The sequence below is a fragment of the Pelecanus crispus genome, chromosome 10 (assembly GCF_030463565.1).
Source record: "Pelecanus crispus isolate bPelCri1 chromosome 10, bPelCri1.pri, whole genome shotgun sequence".
Taxonomy (NCBI): domain Eukaryota; kingdom Metazoa; phylum Chordata; class Aves; order Pelecaniformes; family Pelecanidae; genus Pelecanus; species Pelecanus crispus.
Window position 1 is genome coordinate 22941864 of NC_134652.1, and position 14134 is coordinate 22955997.

Here is a 14134-nt window from a genome sequence, read left to right on the forward strand (position 1 = left end):
TTCTCCATCTACAGAGACTGGCACTAGCACGTGAAGGCTCCCTGGTAGGATTGTAGGGTAGTAAATATTTGTAAAATGCAGAAGCTGGGCACTGATGTGCTGCCCTACTCTGGTGACACTAATTAACCGTGCAACAAGAACCAGATACTCCAGCTTCTATGCCCCATATCCTCCACAAAAGGTCCTTGCCAAACAGAGTTTCCTACAGCAAAAAGGGAGAAGAAATTACAACCCTTACTTAGCATACCAGAGACTTCACATAAGTAAACTAAATAAAGAGGAACTGTACACCTTTTGGCCAGGACTGAGCCTTCCCAATCAATTGAACCATGAACATATGTCTTTGCCGCAAAGGAGTCTCAGTGATCGGAGACCTTTGCTGGCCATCCAGGTTAGAGGTACTTGGAAGAGAACACAGATGGCAAACTATCATTTTTGCCAGGTAGCAAACCTTTAGGAAACAAATGCCTCAGGATAAACAGCATTCACAGATAGAAACTGTCCAGCCCTTTATTGTCTAGGTGAGCACTGTAGCCTCACAATAAGGTGCCTAGAGTTAATTAAGCCAGTTCTACATTAATGAAGTCAGATTTATGACCTAATTATATGTCACATTTATATTTCTCTGTATAAATCAAAACCACCAGAACTAACTTATTTCATAGGCCACTGGCAACACTTGCCATCACGGCAGAGAGATGGCTTTCATTTATTGGCTTTAATTTGTTTACCTGAGGGTGGATGGTTTGCTAGATGATTTGGATCAGATCTGATCACATCATCCATACTTCTTTTTCAGGTGTTCAAGTACAGGACTCTATTACTGCTGACCCAACAACAGTGGGTGTTCTGGAGTACCTATGCTTTAGGTCACAGAGTTCTGCAATTCCCAAACCTCTTACTTGGCAGCCAAGTTAGGAGCAGTTTCAATGCTCTATCTATTGTGCCTATGCAAATCTGCACACCAGAAATGGAGGTCCAGTGCAAACAACAATGAAAATGAGACCTCTTATAAGTCCCCCACGTTTACTCTCCTCCATTATATCTCTCTGCCAAGGTATCTGTCTGGCAACACTATACTCTGAGAGTCAGTACTGACTGCTTTTATGGTCAAAGCCCCAAAGTGTGCCACTGTGAACGAGATCAATTGATAATACCTATCTACCTATCTATCTATCCACCTATTAATTGCACAGTCCCATTTTTCATTTTAACCACTTCAAACTTCAGCTGCACCTTTTTTGTCAAAGCTTTTACAGAGTTTGGCTTGACAAGCTTTGGCCATTACACCGAGCATCCTGTTTAATAGATGCTCATAACTACTCATAATTGCTCTCCTGGGGAAGGTTACCTTGGGTTTGAAGAGACAAAGTGGTATAATTCCCTGGGCCAAACTGTGTAAGTGTAGCATCTTCATGCACCCTTGGCCAGTGAGAGGAAGCAACAGGAAAGGGAGCACAGAAGCTTCAGAGCATTCTTCTCCTTCCCAACCCTACGCTTCTTCCTGTCCTCCCTCTCCTGCATGTTCCCTCCCTCACCTCTCCTATTCCTGCATCCCATTCCTCCCATCTGCCACTGCACTCCATTCTCCTCATCTCCTGCTGCCCCTGCAGAGGCATCCCTGCAGTCAGAGCCTAGCCCCCGGGTGCGTTTACTGCTGTTGTCTCAGCACTGGCTCCTCTGATCTACTCCTAACCTTTTTATTTTTATTTTTGTTTTTAAATTAATTTCCCTGTAGATTTTAACCACTCCATTTTCATTTACCCATTTTGTTCTTCCTCTCCTCCCTTCCCCACCCTCCTCTTCCTCCCCCTGTTCCCTTTGTCTGTCTGTGTCCATCCCTTACCCTACCACAGAAAACCTCTCCTCTCCCCTCAGTATAAAGCAAGAGCCTCATGGAGCCTCTCTCACCCCTTTCACCCCCACCACGCCGGTCGGCTCTGGGCAGGCTGATCTTCAGCCCTTCCACATGGCCCTTTCAGATGATGCGTCCACGCCTTGCTACAGTGCCTTCCTTCATCATGGTGCCCACTTTGGGCAGTCCAGCAGCCAGCCTCTGATAGCAGGTAACCGGCCTTGGCCACACACTCAGTGGGGATGCTGCAGGCAAGGGGTTCAGTTTCGTCTGACGGGGAGACCAGTAGATGCTGCAAGCTCTTTGAGTGCAAGTGGGAACCAGAGCAACCATGTTCCAGTTCTGCGTATGCAGCACGTGTTGTCAGCTTCGTGGAGAGTCACAAAAAAATATCATGCCTGTCCTTAATTTTTTAGAATAAAATGGGAAAACAAGCTGTAACTACCTAGAAGTGACTGGGTGTCTCAGTTGGATGGGTTTGGGCCTTAGTACAGGAACACTCATACAGCGAAGTCATGTGTTGCCTCAATAGCCATAATGCCCTCGAGTACTGTAGGCCCAGCAAGAGTACTGTGTGCTAGCCTAAGGTAGATGATTACAACTTGAATAACCTAGCCAGCTCTAGGACTGTTAGCAGGGTCGTTCAGCATGGCTTGTACAAATCACTAAGTTAGATAAATACATAGGCAGTTGGCGATCAGTACCACAGCTATGTTGTGAGCAATATTTGAGTCACCTGGTTTGAGAGTGTCAATGTGAGCTGGTGCCTTCACACAGCAGACCAAGTAGTTAAGAAACAGGGCATCACATCTGAATGTCAAGACCAGGAAAGGTGGGTAAGAGACTTTAATGTCTTACAGCCAAAGGAATACAGACTTGAGGTAGGTGGCCTTTAAGGGGAGGACAGAAGTGAAGAAATAGGTTGCAGAAGATGACAGCACTTAGGAGCAGCAGGCTGGAGGGGAGGAAGGAGGAGTTTCAGGTAGGTACTAGGGGAAACTCCTGTGCAAGGTGACTGAAGCAACATTGCTGCAGAAGCTCAGCGGTGGCTTGGATGAAATAGTGGGAATCATTTTAGGTGTCCACTGAGGCTGTTGTCACTCCACCGTCAAAGAATGTAATTTTGGCTTTTTCAGAACAAAGTCTTAGTGCAGACCACATTTCCTAATGCTCAAGAAACACATCTTACCTCTGCCTCCTTCATGTTCCTGTATTATTTTTCTCTTTTGACCTAACATCCTCCCTTTGTAATGTCAGGTGAGATTTGCATTTCTAAACCTCCCTGTAGGAAAGCAGCAAGTAACAGCAGAGAAGACTTTTGTAACACTGCCTTGGTCCAATCTTACTGCAGCCAATAAGAACCTCTGAGCTCTGGGCACTTCCTAAGCCAAGGAGTCTCCTGACGGACTCTCTCCAGCAGTATAGTTCTCTGGGCATGCAGTCATATATGACCACCTGCTAGCCTAGAAGGCGCAGTGTTTCCAGGAGAGGCACCTGCCTTAGGACCCTTGTGGAGAGTTAGACCTGAGAGAAGGCGTTCAAAAGCTCAAACAATGTCACAGTGATGAAGGTGCTGTTCCTCACTCAGAAGGCTCTTGGAGAAGGGAGAGTGGCTGGAGTTGGAAGCATGTTTTGAGCAGGATAGGTGCTAGCTTTGCCACAGCCCTGGAGTACAAGAATTTAATAATCCTGTCTACCTGTTGGTAATGAGAGGAGGTAATGGAAGGGGCCTACTTGTATGTAACAGCATTTTAAGAGTCTTTCTGTGAGACTCTTATTTGTGTTGCTGATACTGTACTTGTTTGTTATCTTCTTTTTCAAGATAGGGATTTTGACAGATGATCACTTCCCAATGAATTTTCCACACTGAGTTTTGAACATCAGCCTCTGTGTGCTTGTATCTGAATAAAAACACAGGGGCGTATGTGCACAGATCGAGCAGCAGAGTGAGTGTGTATGCATTCCCACTTGAATGGAAGTGTCAAAATGAATTAAATTTGCCTGCTGCTACATAATGTTCTCTCTACCTTTTCAGTGACACTGTTTTCTCACTCACCACCTGTTGTTATTTCTCAGGCTAGTCAATATATGAAACCAAAAGGACATGAATTTTAAGCATAAAACTTTCTTGCCTTAAAAGAATGTGAGGGGGAAAAAAAAGAACTACATCTAGTAGGTGTTAATCATACAGCTTAACACACAGCTACAAATCACTAAAGGAATGATGGTGATAAAAGAGTAGAAGAGTGCAGAATATAAATCCCTGAGGCATTATATATTTATTTTTATCAGTATTGGGGAGTGGCTGGAAAATGGCTCAGCTGTTGTCTGGTAGTTCTGTGCCATTATCTAAGAGGAGATGAGCTAGGCACATCAGCCACCAATCAGGAACCTCTTCAGGGAGAAAGAATGAACTTGCATTTCTTTTTTCTTGAGCCATCACCTCAGTAATCTTTAGTCAAGACCTACGAAAGCAACAACACTGGTTCAGCCTACCACATCCCATACAGACTTCCTCCCTTCAGGTTAATGCTCCATGTTGATTAGTTTTTGCTTTGCTGTGTAACTTATTTATTTATGATTCCCCAGTCAAGGTTCATGCTTGTTCCAGGGCCTGCTTTATCAGTTATCATTCTGCCACTAGTAGAGCTAAACCAACTCTTATTCTTCTTTCATTGGCATATCCCAGCACAGTTCCAGTGACTCCAGTGGTGTTAATGGGCCATACTTAACCTGTCACTTCTAAAGGCAAATCAGGCTCCAGCCGTGCAGTTAGAACAGACAGGAGAGACAAAATTTAACAAAGGAACAACAAATGGCACAAACTTCTTGGTAAGCTACAGTTCACCTAGGGAATGTGAAAGGCTTTGGGTGCCTGGAACGGGCTGAGATCTCAGTAGGCAGTGCTGGAGGTTGAGCTGTAAATCTCTCAGCGGCTGTGGGGGAAAGATTATCTTAATTTATTTAGCGCTTTTTTTTTTTTTTTTTTGGTTTTGGCTTGAAACTCCCAGCAGCTTCCGAGATGATTTTAGTTCATTTAAATGCAATAAGCACTAACAGTGCAAAGTGCCCTTCTGGCTGGACCATTTTCAGGCTAACCAGTCCAAATGAGGAAATGCCTCTGGCATCAATCAAGAAGCCTCCAGCTGCACTTCCTAAGAGATGAAAAATAAACTACAATCATCCACCCAGTCCACACCCCTCTCTACTTCTTTGGTGGAGAAAAGATACCACGACTTTAAGTATTACTAACAAAAAATTGTACCTGTGATAAAAACGAAATGGGACTCAAACTAATTTGCATGATCCTATTATTATATATATTACACCAGCACCTGGAAGGAATCCAACCAGTATTGATCTCATGCTAAGCACTGTGCAAATATACTACAAGTGTGCCCTTGCACCAAAGAGTTTGCAGCATAAAAAGAAGCACAGAGAGGTGAAGTGACTTGGCTAAAATCATCAGCAGGTGAATGGCAGAGGTGGGAAAAGTGACAGGCACAGAAAACTCTTGGATCACTTTCCAATGCCTTGCGCATTGATCATGCCCTAAAACAACATCACCACAGTTTTGGAACTGCATCCACTGCATATAGACAGGACCTCAGTACTCTGGCAATGAATATGCTGCCATTCTTTGCGCAGCTTAGGGCCATTTTGATTTAGTTAAAATAGATCCAAAATCTACAGAACAAATTCTTTTGAGCCTCACAAAGCTAAGTTTTAACATCCATCCTTACAGTGTGAGATCAAAAGTGCCACAATCTTCCCCTAAAATTTTCAGTGGATGGTCAGGACTTATGTAAGAGAAGGCTACACAGCACTTGCCTATCAAGCTGATAGTCATGTGACGGTGGGACAAAAGGTGATATCAAATCAATATTGAAAGATCTTATCCCTATTGATCATTTGTCCTGATTCTTTGCCTTTCCAGGTCGTGATATGGCAAGCACCACCTTGCCTGGCTACCCACCCCATGTTCCCCCAACTGGACAAGGCAGCTACCCAACCTCAACTCTTGCAGGAATGGTTCCTGGTAAGTCAGCCTCCAGACTTCAGTAATGGTGCACACATGTTTGAATGGTATACTAGCATTGTAAGAGCTTTCACAGTTGGCTTTGCTATTGCTTACCTGATATTAGGGCCTATTCTTTTCATAAAGAAATCATCAGGTGCCTACAACCAATGTAGCTAACAACACTTTCTGTAACGTATCTCTTTCCCCCTCTAGTAACTGATTCACTGCTGCTATGGGCAACTAGATATTTAGAACCTGTGGCAATTAATTGGTAATTAATTAACCTTAGTATTCATTAACTAATGTAATTATTTTCCAATGACCCGTGCAGATTATTATGTACTGCTCGTGGCTCAGGATATTCAGCCATCCACTAACTTAGGGTAACAGCTTACCTTCTATCTAAAGCCAAGGCATCAAACTGAAAATCATCAATGTTAGTTTAATACCTGCAGGTTTTGGAGACCTACTGTCCATAGCCTAAACTAGCTAAGAACTCAGCAATGATTAACCGCATTTCAGGAGAAACTAACTATTCACTTTCAGGAACCACCTACTTGCCCACATCCTGTCTGTAAGATAGTTTCTTGGATTGGAGGCACTGTCTACCTAATCCTACATCCAAAGGGAAACTGTTTCTTTGCTACCCAATACCTTTGGAGAAATACCTTCTCTTGGCAAATGGATTCTCCCACTGTGTAGGGGGAACATTTCACCATTTACCCTAGGGCAACTGAAGATTTTTTTTCCCCAGGCTCTATTCCCCACTCCTCTGATGACAGTTATCCCCAGTAGATAAATTAAGAGGCAGGATTTTCGTTTCTCAGCCACAGCAGCTCAGAACTTCATCTGCCACTGATTTCTGTTTATGTTACTGCCCCGGGTTGTGAGTCATGATGGCTAATGAGCAGGGACACAGTCCGTTCTGCAGCCTCTGCTACTGGAGGGATGACTCCAGAACTGAAGCAGCAGAAAGCTAAGGACAGAAAGCTCTTAAATCGCTACAATACCATTTGCCAAGGCCTATGAGTGAAAAGCCTAACTTAACCCTCATCCAAATCTTGGAACAGCTAGCTAAACGAACATACGCTGCAGCGAGGACAGTGAAAATATCACTGATGGGAAATGTTTGCAGGACAAAGTCTTAACATCTTTAAATGACAAATCACTGCTTACGTACTGTGAAGTACTGGCTAATACCTATGGTCACGTTCCAGAGCTAACAAGCTACCTACTGCTTACGATCCTAAGGCACAACAAAATCTCAGGCTATGCTGTGAAGATGATGTGATTGACCCCCAGATCAGGAAAAGATAGTGGATTGGTCCCCTCCTCACCCCCACTTTAGTCCCTTGGTATAGCTGACCAGCTTGCTGAACTTTTGGGGTGGTTCAGAGTTGGCAAATTTTAGGGCATCTGCTTCTACACTAAATTTCTCAGGGAGGTGGTTTGGCTCCAAAATCAGAGAAGCAATAAGAGAATACAAATCAATTGCTCCCCCATCCCAGTAACAGTAGGTAGACTCAGTTGTCAACATTTAAGTCAGTTATAGGTCAAGACTTACAGAAGGTCATGGCATATAGAAATGATTAGTAACAGCAAAATAGCTGCCTCTTTCAATAGGTACTTCTGAAAAACAGGCTCTTCTCAACTTCTAACTATTCTCAACTTCTCAACTGTTCAGTGACTGCTATGTAAGTTTAACATCCTCATCACAAGGATGATACTGACATCTAAACTGGGTCAAAAATTTTAAGACCACTAATCACAGGGGTCACTCATCCAAGAATAGGTTATTTCAGCTCCTTGATTGGAGGCTGTTTATCCATAAGACAGCAGTGTCCCCAAAACCACACAAATACCCCCAAAAAGAAAAGGAATGGGATAATAAAGAAAAAAGTTGAGTTATACGTCAAAGAAAAAAAGATTATTCAAGTCAAATAGATATCTTCACATTAAATCTGATGTCAGCATTCAATTAGAGGAAGTTTTTCCGGTGGCCTACTTGGGCATCCTGCAGTAGCTACTGCATCTTTCCACAGAGCATCAAGTTCTGGCTGTTTCAGTCATACCCCACTGGTCAAACCCAGCCTGGCAGCCCTTCTATTCCTGTCTTCTAATGTGACTGAAGCCAACAAGCTGGAGATAAAGAGGCTTCCTGGGAAGGAACATAAGACTTGACTTTAATGGGTCACACTGCAGATCTCTGCAGCCACTACTCTCTGTCAGGGGCCAAAAGTGAATGCCTGGGGAAGGGTATAAGAGTAGAGCAAGCACGTATCAGTACTTTCTCAAAAGACCTCCCAGCCTCCAACAAGTTGCAGCTCAGGGACTTCCTAAGCCAGACTTAGTATCTTACTATTTAATATTAAACACCTTCGAAAGGTTTCCCTTCCACAAACTTAAACAGTGTCTCTTGAACCCATATAAGCCTTTACCATCTGTAGCAACCTATGGCAAGAAGTTCTGCAGCTTAACTACATATTGTGTGAAAACTACCTCCCTTATTTGTTCTGAACCTGCCACCTGCTAGGCTTGCTTCATGCCTCATGGTTTCTGTATTAGAAGACTAAACGTGCCAAGATTTAAATACAGATACCAAGAAATACTGTTAGTAAAGGTTCCCAGAGCACAGATTGCACAGAATATAGGCCTCATGAGATCGATCCTCTATTCTTGCTTGCAACCTCTGTTAAGAGTCCAGGTTAAACAGAGAAAACAAATATGATGTCGCCAATGGTTTGTTACATGCCCCCAGGCCAAGAAAGATCAGGGACCAGTGCTTTAACTACATCTGAAACAAGAAGCCAGCAAGAATGACCACTCAGGGAGTATCTTTAAGAAACATATAGTGACACACAACAAACCTTATTGTCCAGATGTGAGTGAATATGAGAAAGAGGCTCTGTCTTCTTTAAAGAAAGGTGCAGAGCTAAAAATAGAACTGGTCAGAAAGCAGAATTTCCAACCGATGCAAAACTCTGATTTTCTTGACATTTGTTTTCATCTTGCATTGGGATGAAGAGTCAGAATCTTGAAATAGTTCAATTTGCAAACATCAGGATGAAACATTTCAATAACGTCAACATGTTCTAGATGTCAAGACTTATTAAAATAATAAAAGAGTTGAAAGGAAATTAAATGAGATGAGAAAGACAAAATGAAACAAAACAAGAAAGTTGAAACATAATACTTTGTTTCAATTTGCAATCATTTCAGAACTTTTCTTTCCAGACTCCACTGAAGCTGACATGCTCGTGCAGAACATTTCCATTTCGATGAGACAGCATTTTCCAGTGGAAAACTGTTTCTGAGAAGATTGACCAGTGCTAACCACAGGTGCTCTGTTCTATCCATGACAACCTTTCCCTAGACTTCTACTTGTATAGTCTAGGGAAGAGCTTGTCTCCAGCAGCAGTACATCCATGCAACATGGTCAGTCATGCATGCAAATATCTCTGAGGTTTATGCGGATGATGTGGTAAGATACACACCCTGCATTTGCCCTTGCCTGTAACTTCAGGTCCCAGGCTGCAGACGTGGATGAAAGCCAGTAGCCTCTGAGCACACACTTAAAAAAGCAGGGGTTAGTCACTCAGAGAAGGATGAATCAGGTATTGTGCTACACTTAACCTGTGCATCTGAGAGATGTTTCCTGCACACGTAACAGAGCACCTTTGATCCCTGCCTCAATTCCTTCTCTTTCCCAGAAAGGCCATCAAGTTTCTGCAAACTGTGTTGGTGAAGAGAGCATCCGCTGAAGGGAACTGCAGTTTACACAGAGCAGTGTAGAGCCTGCAGAGGGCTGGTGATGGCAACGGCAGGGAGTCGTTAAACAGAATCCAATGTTGATGAGGAAATTACACTTGTTTCATTAGTGATCGGGGAAGGCGATAGCTCAGTTCCTCTTGGTCACAGTTGAGCTCAAAAGCTCATTATCCTGCTGCATGCATGCTTTCACTCCTCGTCAATAAACACTGTTTCCAGTGGCTGCCCTCCCTCCTCCCCAGCTCTCCATAGCTGGGGCTCTTTCTCCTCTACTTAACCCGTGCTTTAGGAACACTATAAACAGTTTAGGGTGACAACTCAGAAGAGGGCGAGAGAGAAGCTTTGAAATCTCAGAACTTCTCTCCATGCAGAGAAGCGATGTTTATATGAGGCATATCAAAGCAGAAATTCTCATCTGGATAGGTTTTTTTTTCCCTTCTTTGGGGGGGCAAACTCATTCCAGTATATCCCACAGATTAGTCACTTCAGTAGAGATAAATCTGGATTATGCATTGCTTTTTGCCTTTGTATCCTATCCCACAGCATCTTGGTCACCAGCAGGTTTCACCTATTCCTTCCCAGCTAGCTGTCAGGATTTTCAGTGCAGAACGTTTCTAGATATGGAAACACGCTGAGCTATTGTCATTAAAACAGTATTTAGCAAGGTCTGTCACACAAAATGAGGTTTTATGCTGAAACTAAAAACTACTGTGACTAAAATACCTTTGGATGGTGATTGTTTTCGATACACATACATTTTTGTACTGACTACTTTAGTTATTACCCTGAGTGTCTTTAAAAAACCTGGCTGGACAGATTCTCCTCAAGTTTAAACCAGTGCAAATCCCCTGACTTCAACAGACTTCGTTTCTACCATCTGAGAATCTGTGGTTTTGGCTTTAACTCTCTGGTGAGGGGAGATCTGCAGAGATTACAGTATAATTAATTGACATTTCTTCAGTACTGGTATCACAGGCATCCAGCATGTCTTGCATTGCCGCCTTTCCCTACTCCGTGGTATCTACCTAGCAGGAACCCCAGGTGCTTTCCAAACACTTCTGCTGTTAACAACTCCACCCCTGCCTCAGGGCAGACCAGAAGCTAATAGTCACGCTGTTCTCTCACTGTCTTCAAAGCACATAATGCCTTTCAGGTGGCACTAATTGTCCCCAGCCTGTTGGTACTGCATTAAATTGAGGTTATGATCAGATAATGGAATGTTTTCATTTAACAGAATCATAATTTTTTAAGTTTGGGGATATTTATTTTGAATGCAGCACCATACTTCCTCAGTTACCAAATATAATTCCCTTAGCCCTGCACAGCCTTCTATAAAACAAGGAGACCTAGCTTCTTATGCACAATAAAACTGAATATTTAAGAAGACTCTATGACATTCAAATCTTGGGTCAGAGACTTATTAGATCACAAAGCTCACAAGTATTTTGGTTTGGGCCCATTTTACTGAATATGAAAAAGGGAGCTGTAGCCCAGCTTGTCTTTCAGATTCAGAATAGCACCTAAAGCAGTAATAGTTAGAAAATTATTTTCTGGAACTGGAATTCAGCAGGTTTTCTGTGTAACTCAGTAACTAAGCATAAAGCTGTGGTTCATCATATACAAATCACTCTTCTGACTAACACCATCACACAGAGTAAGAAAGAAAGAGTTTTCATGTCTTCCATCTTGTTTTATATTTAAGCCCACCCTACTCTCCGACCATTTCCAATAATGATCGATACTCTTCTCCACAAATACGTTATCACCCTCAGCACCTTAAGAACAAAACTTAGCAATACATATTGCCATCAACAGCACTGCTGGTTCCAATGAGTTTTGTGAGCTTGTCCTGTCAAGCTCCCATGCCTGCTGTCTTGACACTACTGGAGAACCTTAGATTTTATTTAAAAGAAAGCTGATAGTTAATTGAAGAAAAAGCTTGCATGTGCAATCCTATTGCAACCTGAGAATCAGAAGTCAGAAGGCAATTAAAAATAAACCAGTTTAATTATTTATTTGTATTATTGAATTTCATTATTTTAAACTAATTTCTTGATTCTGAAGAGGTCAATCTTATGATTTTTAATTGTATGGGTAAGCAACATTGCACTGAACAAACACTACAAAGTCCTGAAGGGGACAGTCCCAGCTGGGCAAGGAAGCTACCTACATACACTAGTTTTTCTGCTGGCATATGGATTCAACATGAAAACTGGCTTGATGGAATAGCAGATGTAAATCTTCATTCTTAACTGTATTTCACACCTTGCTTGCTTTCTTCCAGGGAGCGAGTTCTCAGGGAACCCCTACAGCCACCCTCAGTACACAACCTACAACGAGGCCTGGCGGTTCAGCAACCCTGCATTACTAAGTGAGTACCTCTTTCCCACAGCACGCCCCCAGCCTCGCGCTCCTTCTGTTTGTCTCTTTGTTTTCTTTTCTTTGGTTTTTTTTGTTTCTGAAGAGGGCTTTCAAGTATTTGGCCAGGTGAGAGGCCTTCTTCCTCATTCTCCAGTCCCGTGTCTAGATGAGTATATACTCATATGTGTTTTGTATCTGTTCTGAAGCTGGTTCCTCTTGTGTGAGGCGGTTCAGAATTCCAGTTCAGATCTGTCTTCTCCATGGCCTGCATCCACAGTTTATTCCAGATGAGATCAGAAGTTAAATTCAGGTTCTGCTGCTCTTTCAGGCTGCAATCAGCATCTGTTCAAGGTCTGATTAAAAACCCAGATGAGGTTTCACTCCTCTCCCAAGCTAAACCCACAGTCAGTTCCTGGAGATCTGAAAATCCAACAGTTCTCCTATTGGACCAGTGGGAACAGTGTCCCGAGTGGGAGACAGGCTGTATCACTAGGTTTGTAATAGCCAGTAGAGTTTTCTTGCAGGGATCTGTCCGTCTCCAGTGACTCTAATGTGCCCAGAAAGAGTCAGGTTTTTTTCAGAGCAGAAAAAAACTTCCCATAAGACCATATCTTCTAACACAACATTTCTTTGCAAGGGAATAACAAGAGATTTATTATATGTAAAATAAATCAGCTGCGATTATTACCTACACATTTACTGAGGTTTAACAACTGGATAATAGATGAACATTTTATTCCAGTGTTGTTAAACCTCAGTAAATGTGATCTTAATAATCAATCACTATTTAACACACATTCAATAACCATCTCGAGAGCTTTCGCGCCAAATGTGACCAAAATCCCAAGCGATAAAACATTGCAATTTTGTTTCATTTCTCCCCTCCTCGTTTTAAAAGTGAGCCGCTATCCTTTGTCAGGTATGCTCAGGACATCTGGGCCTGACACTTTCCTTGTGGCTGCAGATCATTTGTGCTGCAGTGCTCACGGGCTTCCCTCTCAGCAACTTACAGATGGTCAGAAGGAGCAAAGGATCTCCTTCCCGTAGAGGGGCTTCAGAGCCAGAGGCCACGGTAGTATCTATCCACTGAAACGTGGCTCTTGGCTGGCTTCCGCTGATTGCCTTTCCCTAATGCCATCAAGAGCTGAGACCCCAAGTTCGTTCTTTTGGTTACTTTCCTTTTCTTTCTTCCTTTCCTTTTCAGTTCTCCTTTGTTTCTTTTCTTTGTTTGATTATTTTATTTTTTTTTTTTTTTTTTTTTTTTTTTACTGTTTGTCCTTTCAACCAGTCCATTCTTCTCCTGTGTTAACTTTCAGGTTCCCCTTATTATTATAGTGCCACATCCCGGGGCTCCGCACCTCCCACTGCTGCCGCTGCCTATGACCGCCACTAGTTACCATGGAAACCACATGAAACTGCAGGGCGACAGCTTAGGCCTCCACATTGTACCTGTCTGATCACCTCCCTCCATCCCTGGGAAGGGTGAAGAGACCTTCTCCGTTCCTCCCCACAGTCCAGTTCCTCCCTCTTCGCCACGAAGGCGCCGGACCAAGCGCTCACCACATGAGATTGAGACCCCCCCCCCCGCCCGCCCTCCCCCTGCCCTCCACCCCGACCGCTCCCCCCACGCGGGAAGAGCCTGCGGCCAAGTGGCTTCTCCTGCGGGAGCCCTCCACCGCGCCTGGGCCAAGCTCAGCCACGCGAAGTCCCCTTGGCTTCCAGGACTTGAGGGGGACTGGGAAGCAATGCAGCTGGCAACCATTGCCTTACAGGACCCCCTTCTTCTGGGAGCGGTAAGGACCAGGGGAAGCAGGGGAGAACGCCGCTCATGAAACACTGTTCCCCAAAGATACGCTCTCCTGTGGTGGACTCTTCAACGTGTGTAACCTGCGATGCTCACCCTGTTTCCCAGGACAGAGGGAACAGTCTGGCTAGAGCAGAGAGGGCAGTACAGAGACCTGGCCCATCTGGCAACGAAGAAAAGGACCAAGTAACTATCCGCACCCCACGAGGGGTTCTCTGTGCACCTCATCCCCACTCTCCAGCCTGGCTTCCCCCATAGTTGGCTGCACCTCACGCGTGGTGACTTTGCAGGCCAGAGTTGGGAGGAACCTCACACATACACCCAC

At 43.8% G+C, this 14134-nt stretch overlaps 1 protein-coding gene across 4 annotated transcripts in view; it reads left to right on the forward strand.

The window, feature by feature from the left end:
* The window catches only part of PAX2 (paired box 2), an 84444-nt gene extending 70982 nt beyond the window's left edge, over positions 1-13462 (forward strand). For 2 of the 4 annotated variants that reach the window (XM_075717945.1, XM_075717943.1), the window contains exons 8-10: positions 5793-5894; positions 11929-12015; positions 13322-13398. In XM_075717945.1, coding sequence (XP_075574060.1) covers positions 5793-5894; positions 11929-12015; positions 13322-13398 — 266 coding nt within the window. Of the gene's footprint in view, positions 1-5792; positions 5895-11928; positions 12016-13321 lie in introns of all 4 variants that reach the window. The other 2 variants (XM_075717942.1, XM_075717944.1) reach the window with 2 other exon arrangements.
* Positions 13463-14134: the final 672 nt, after the last annotated feature.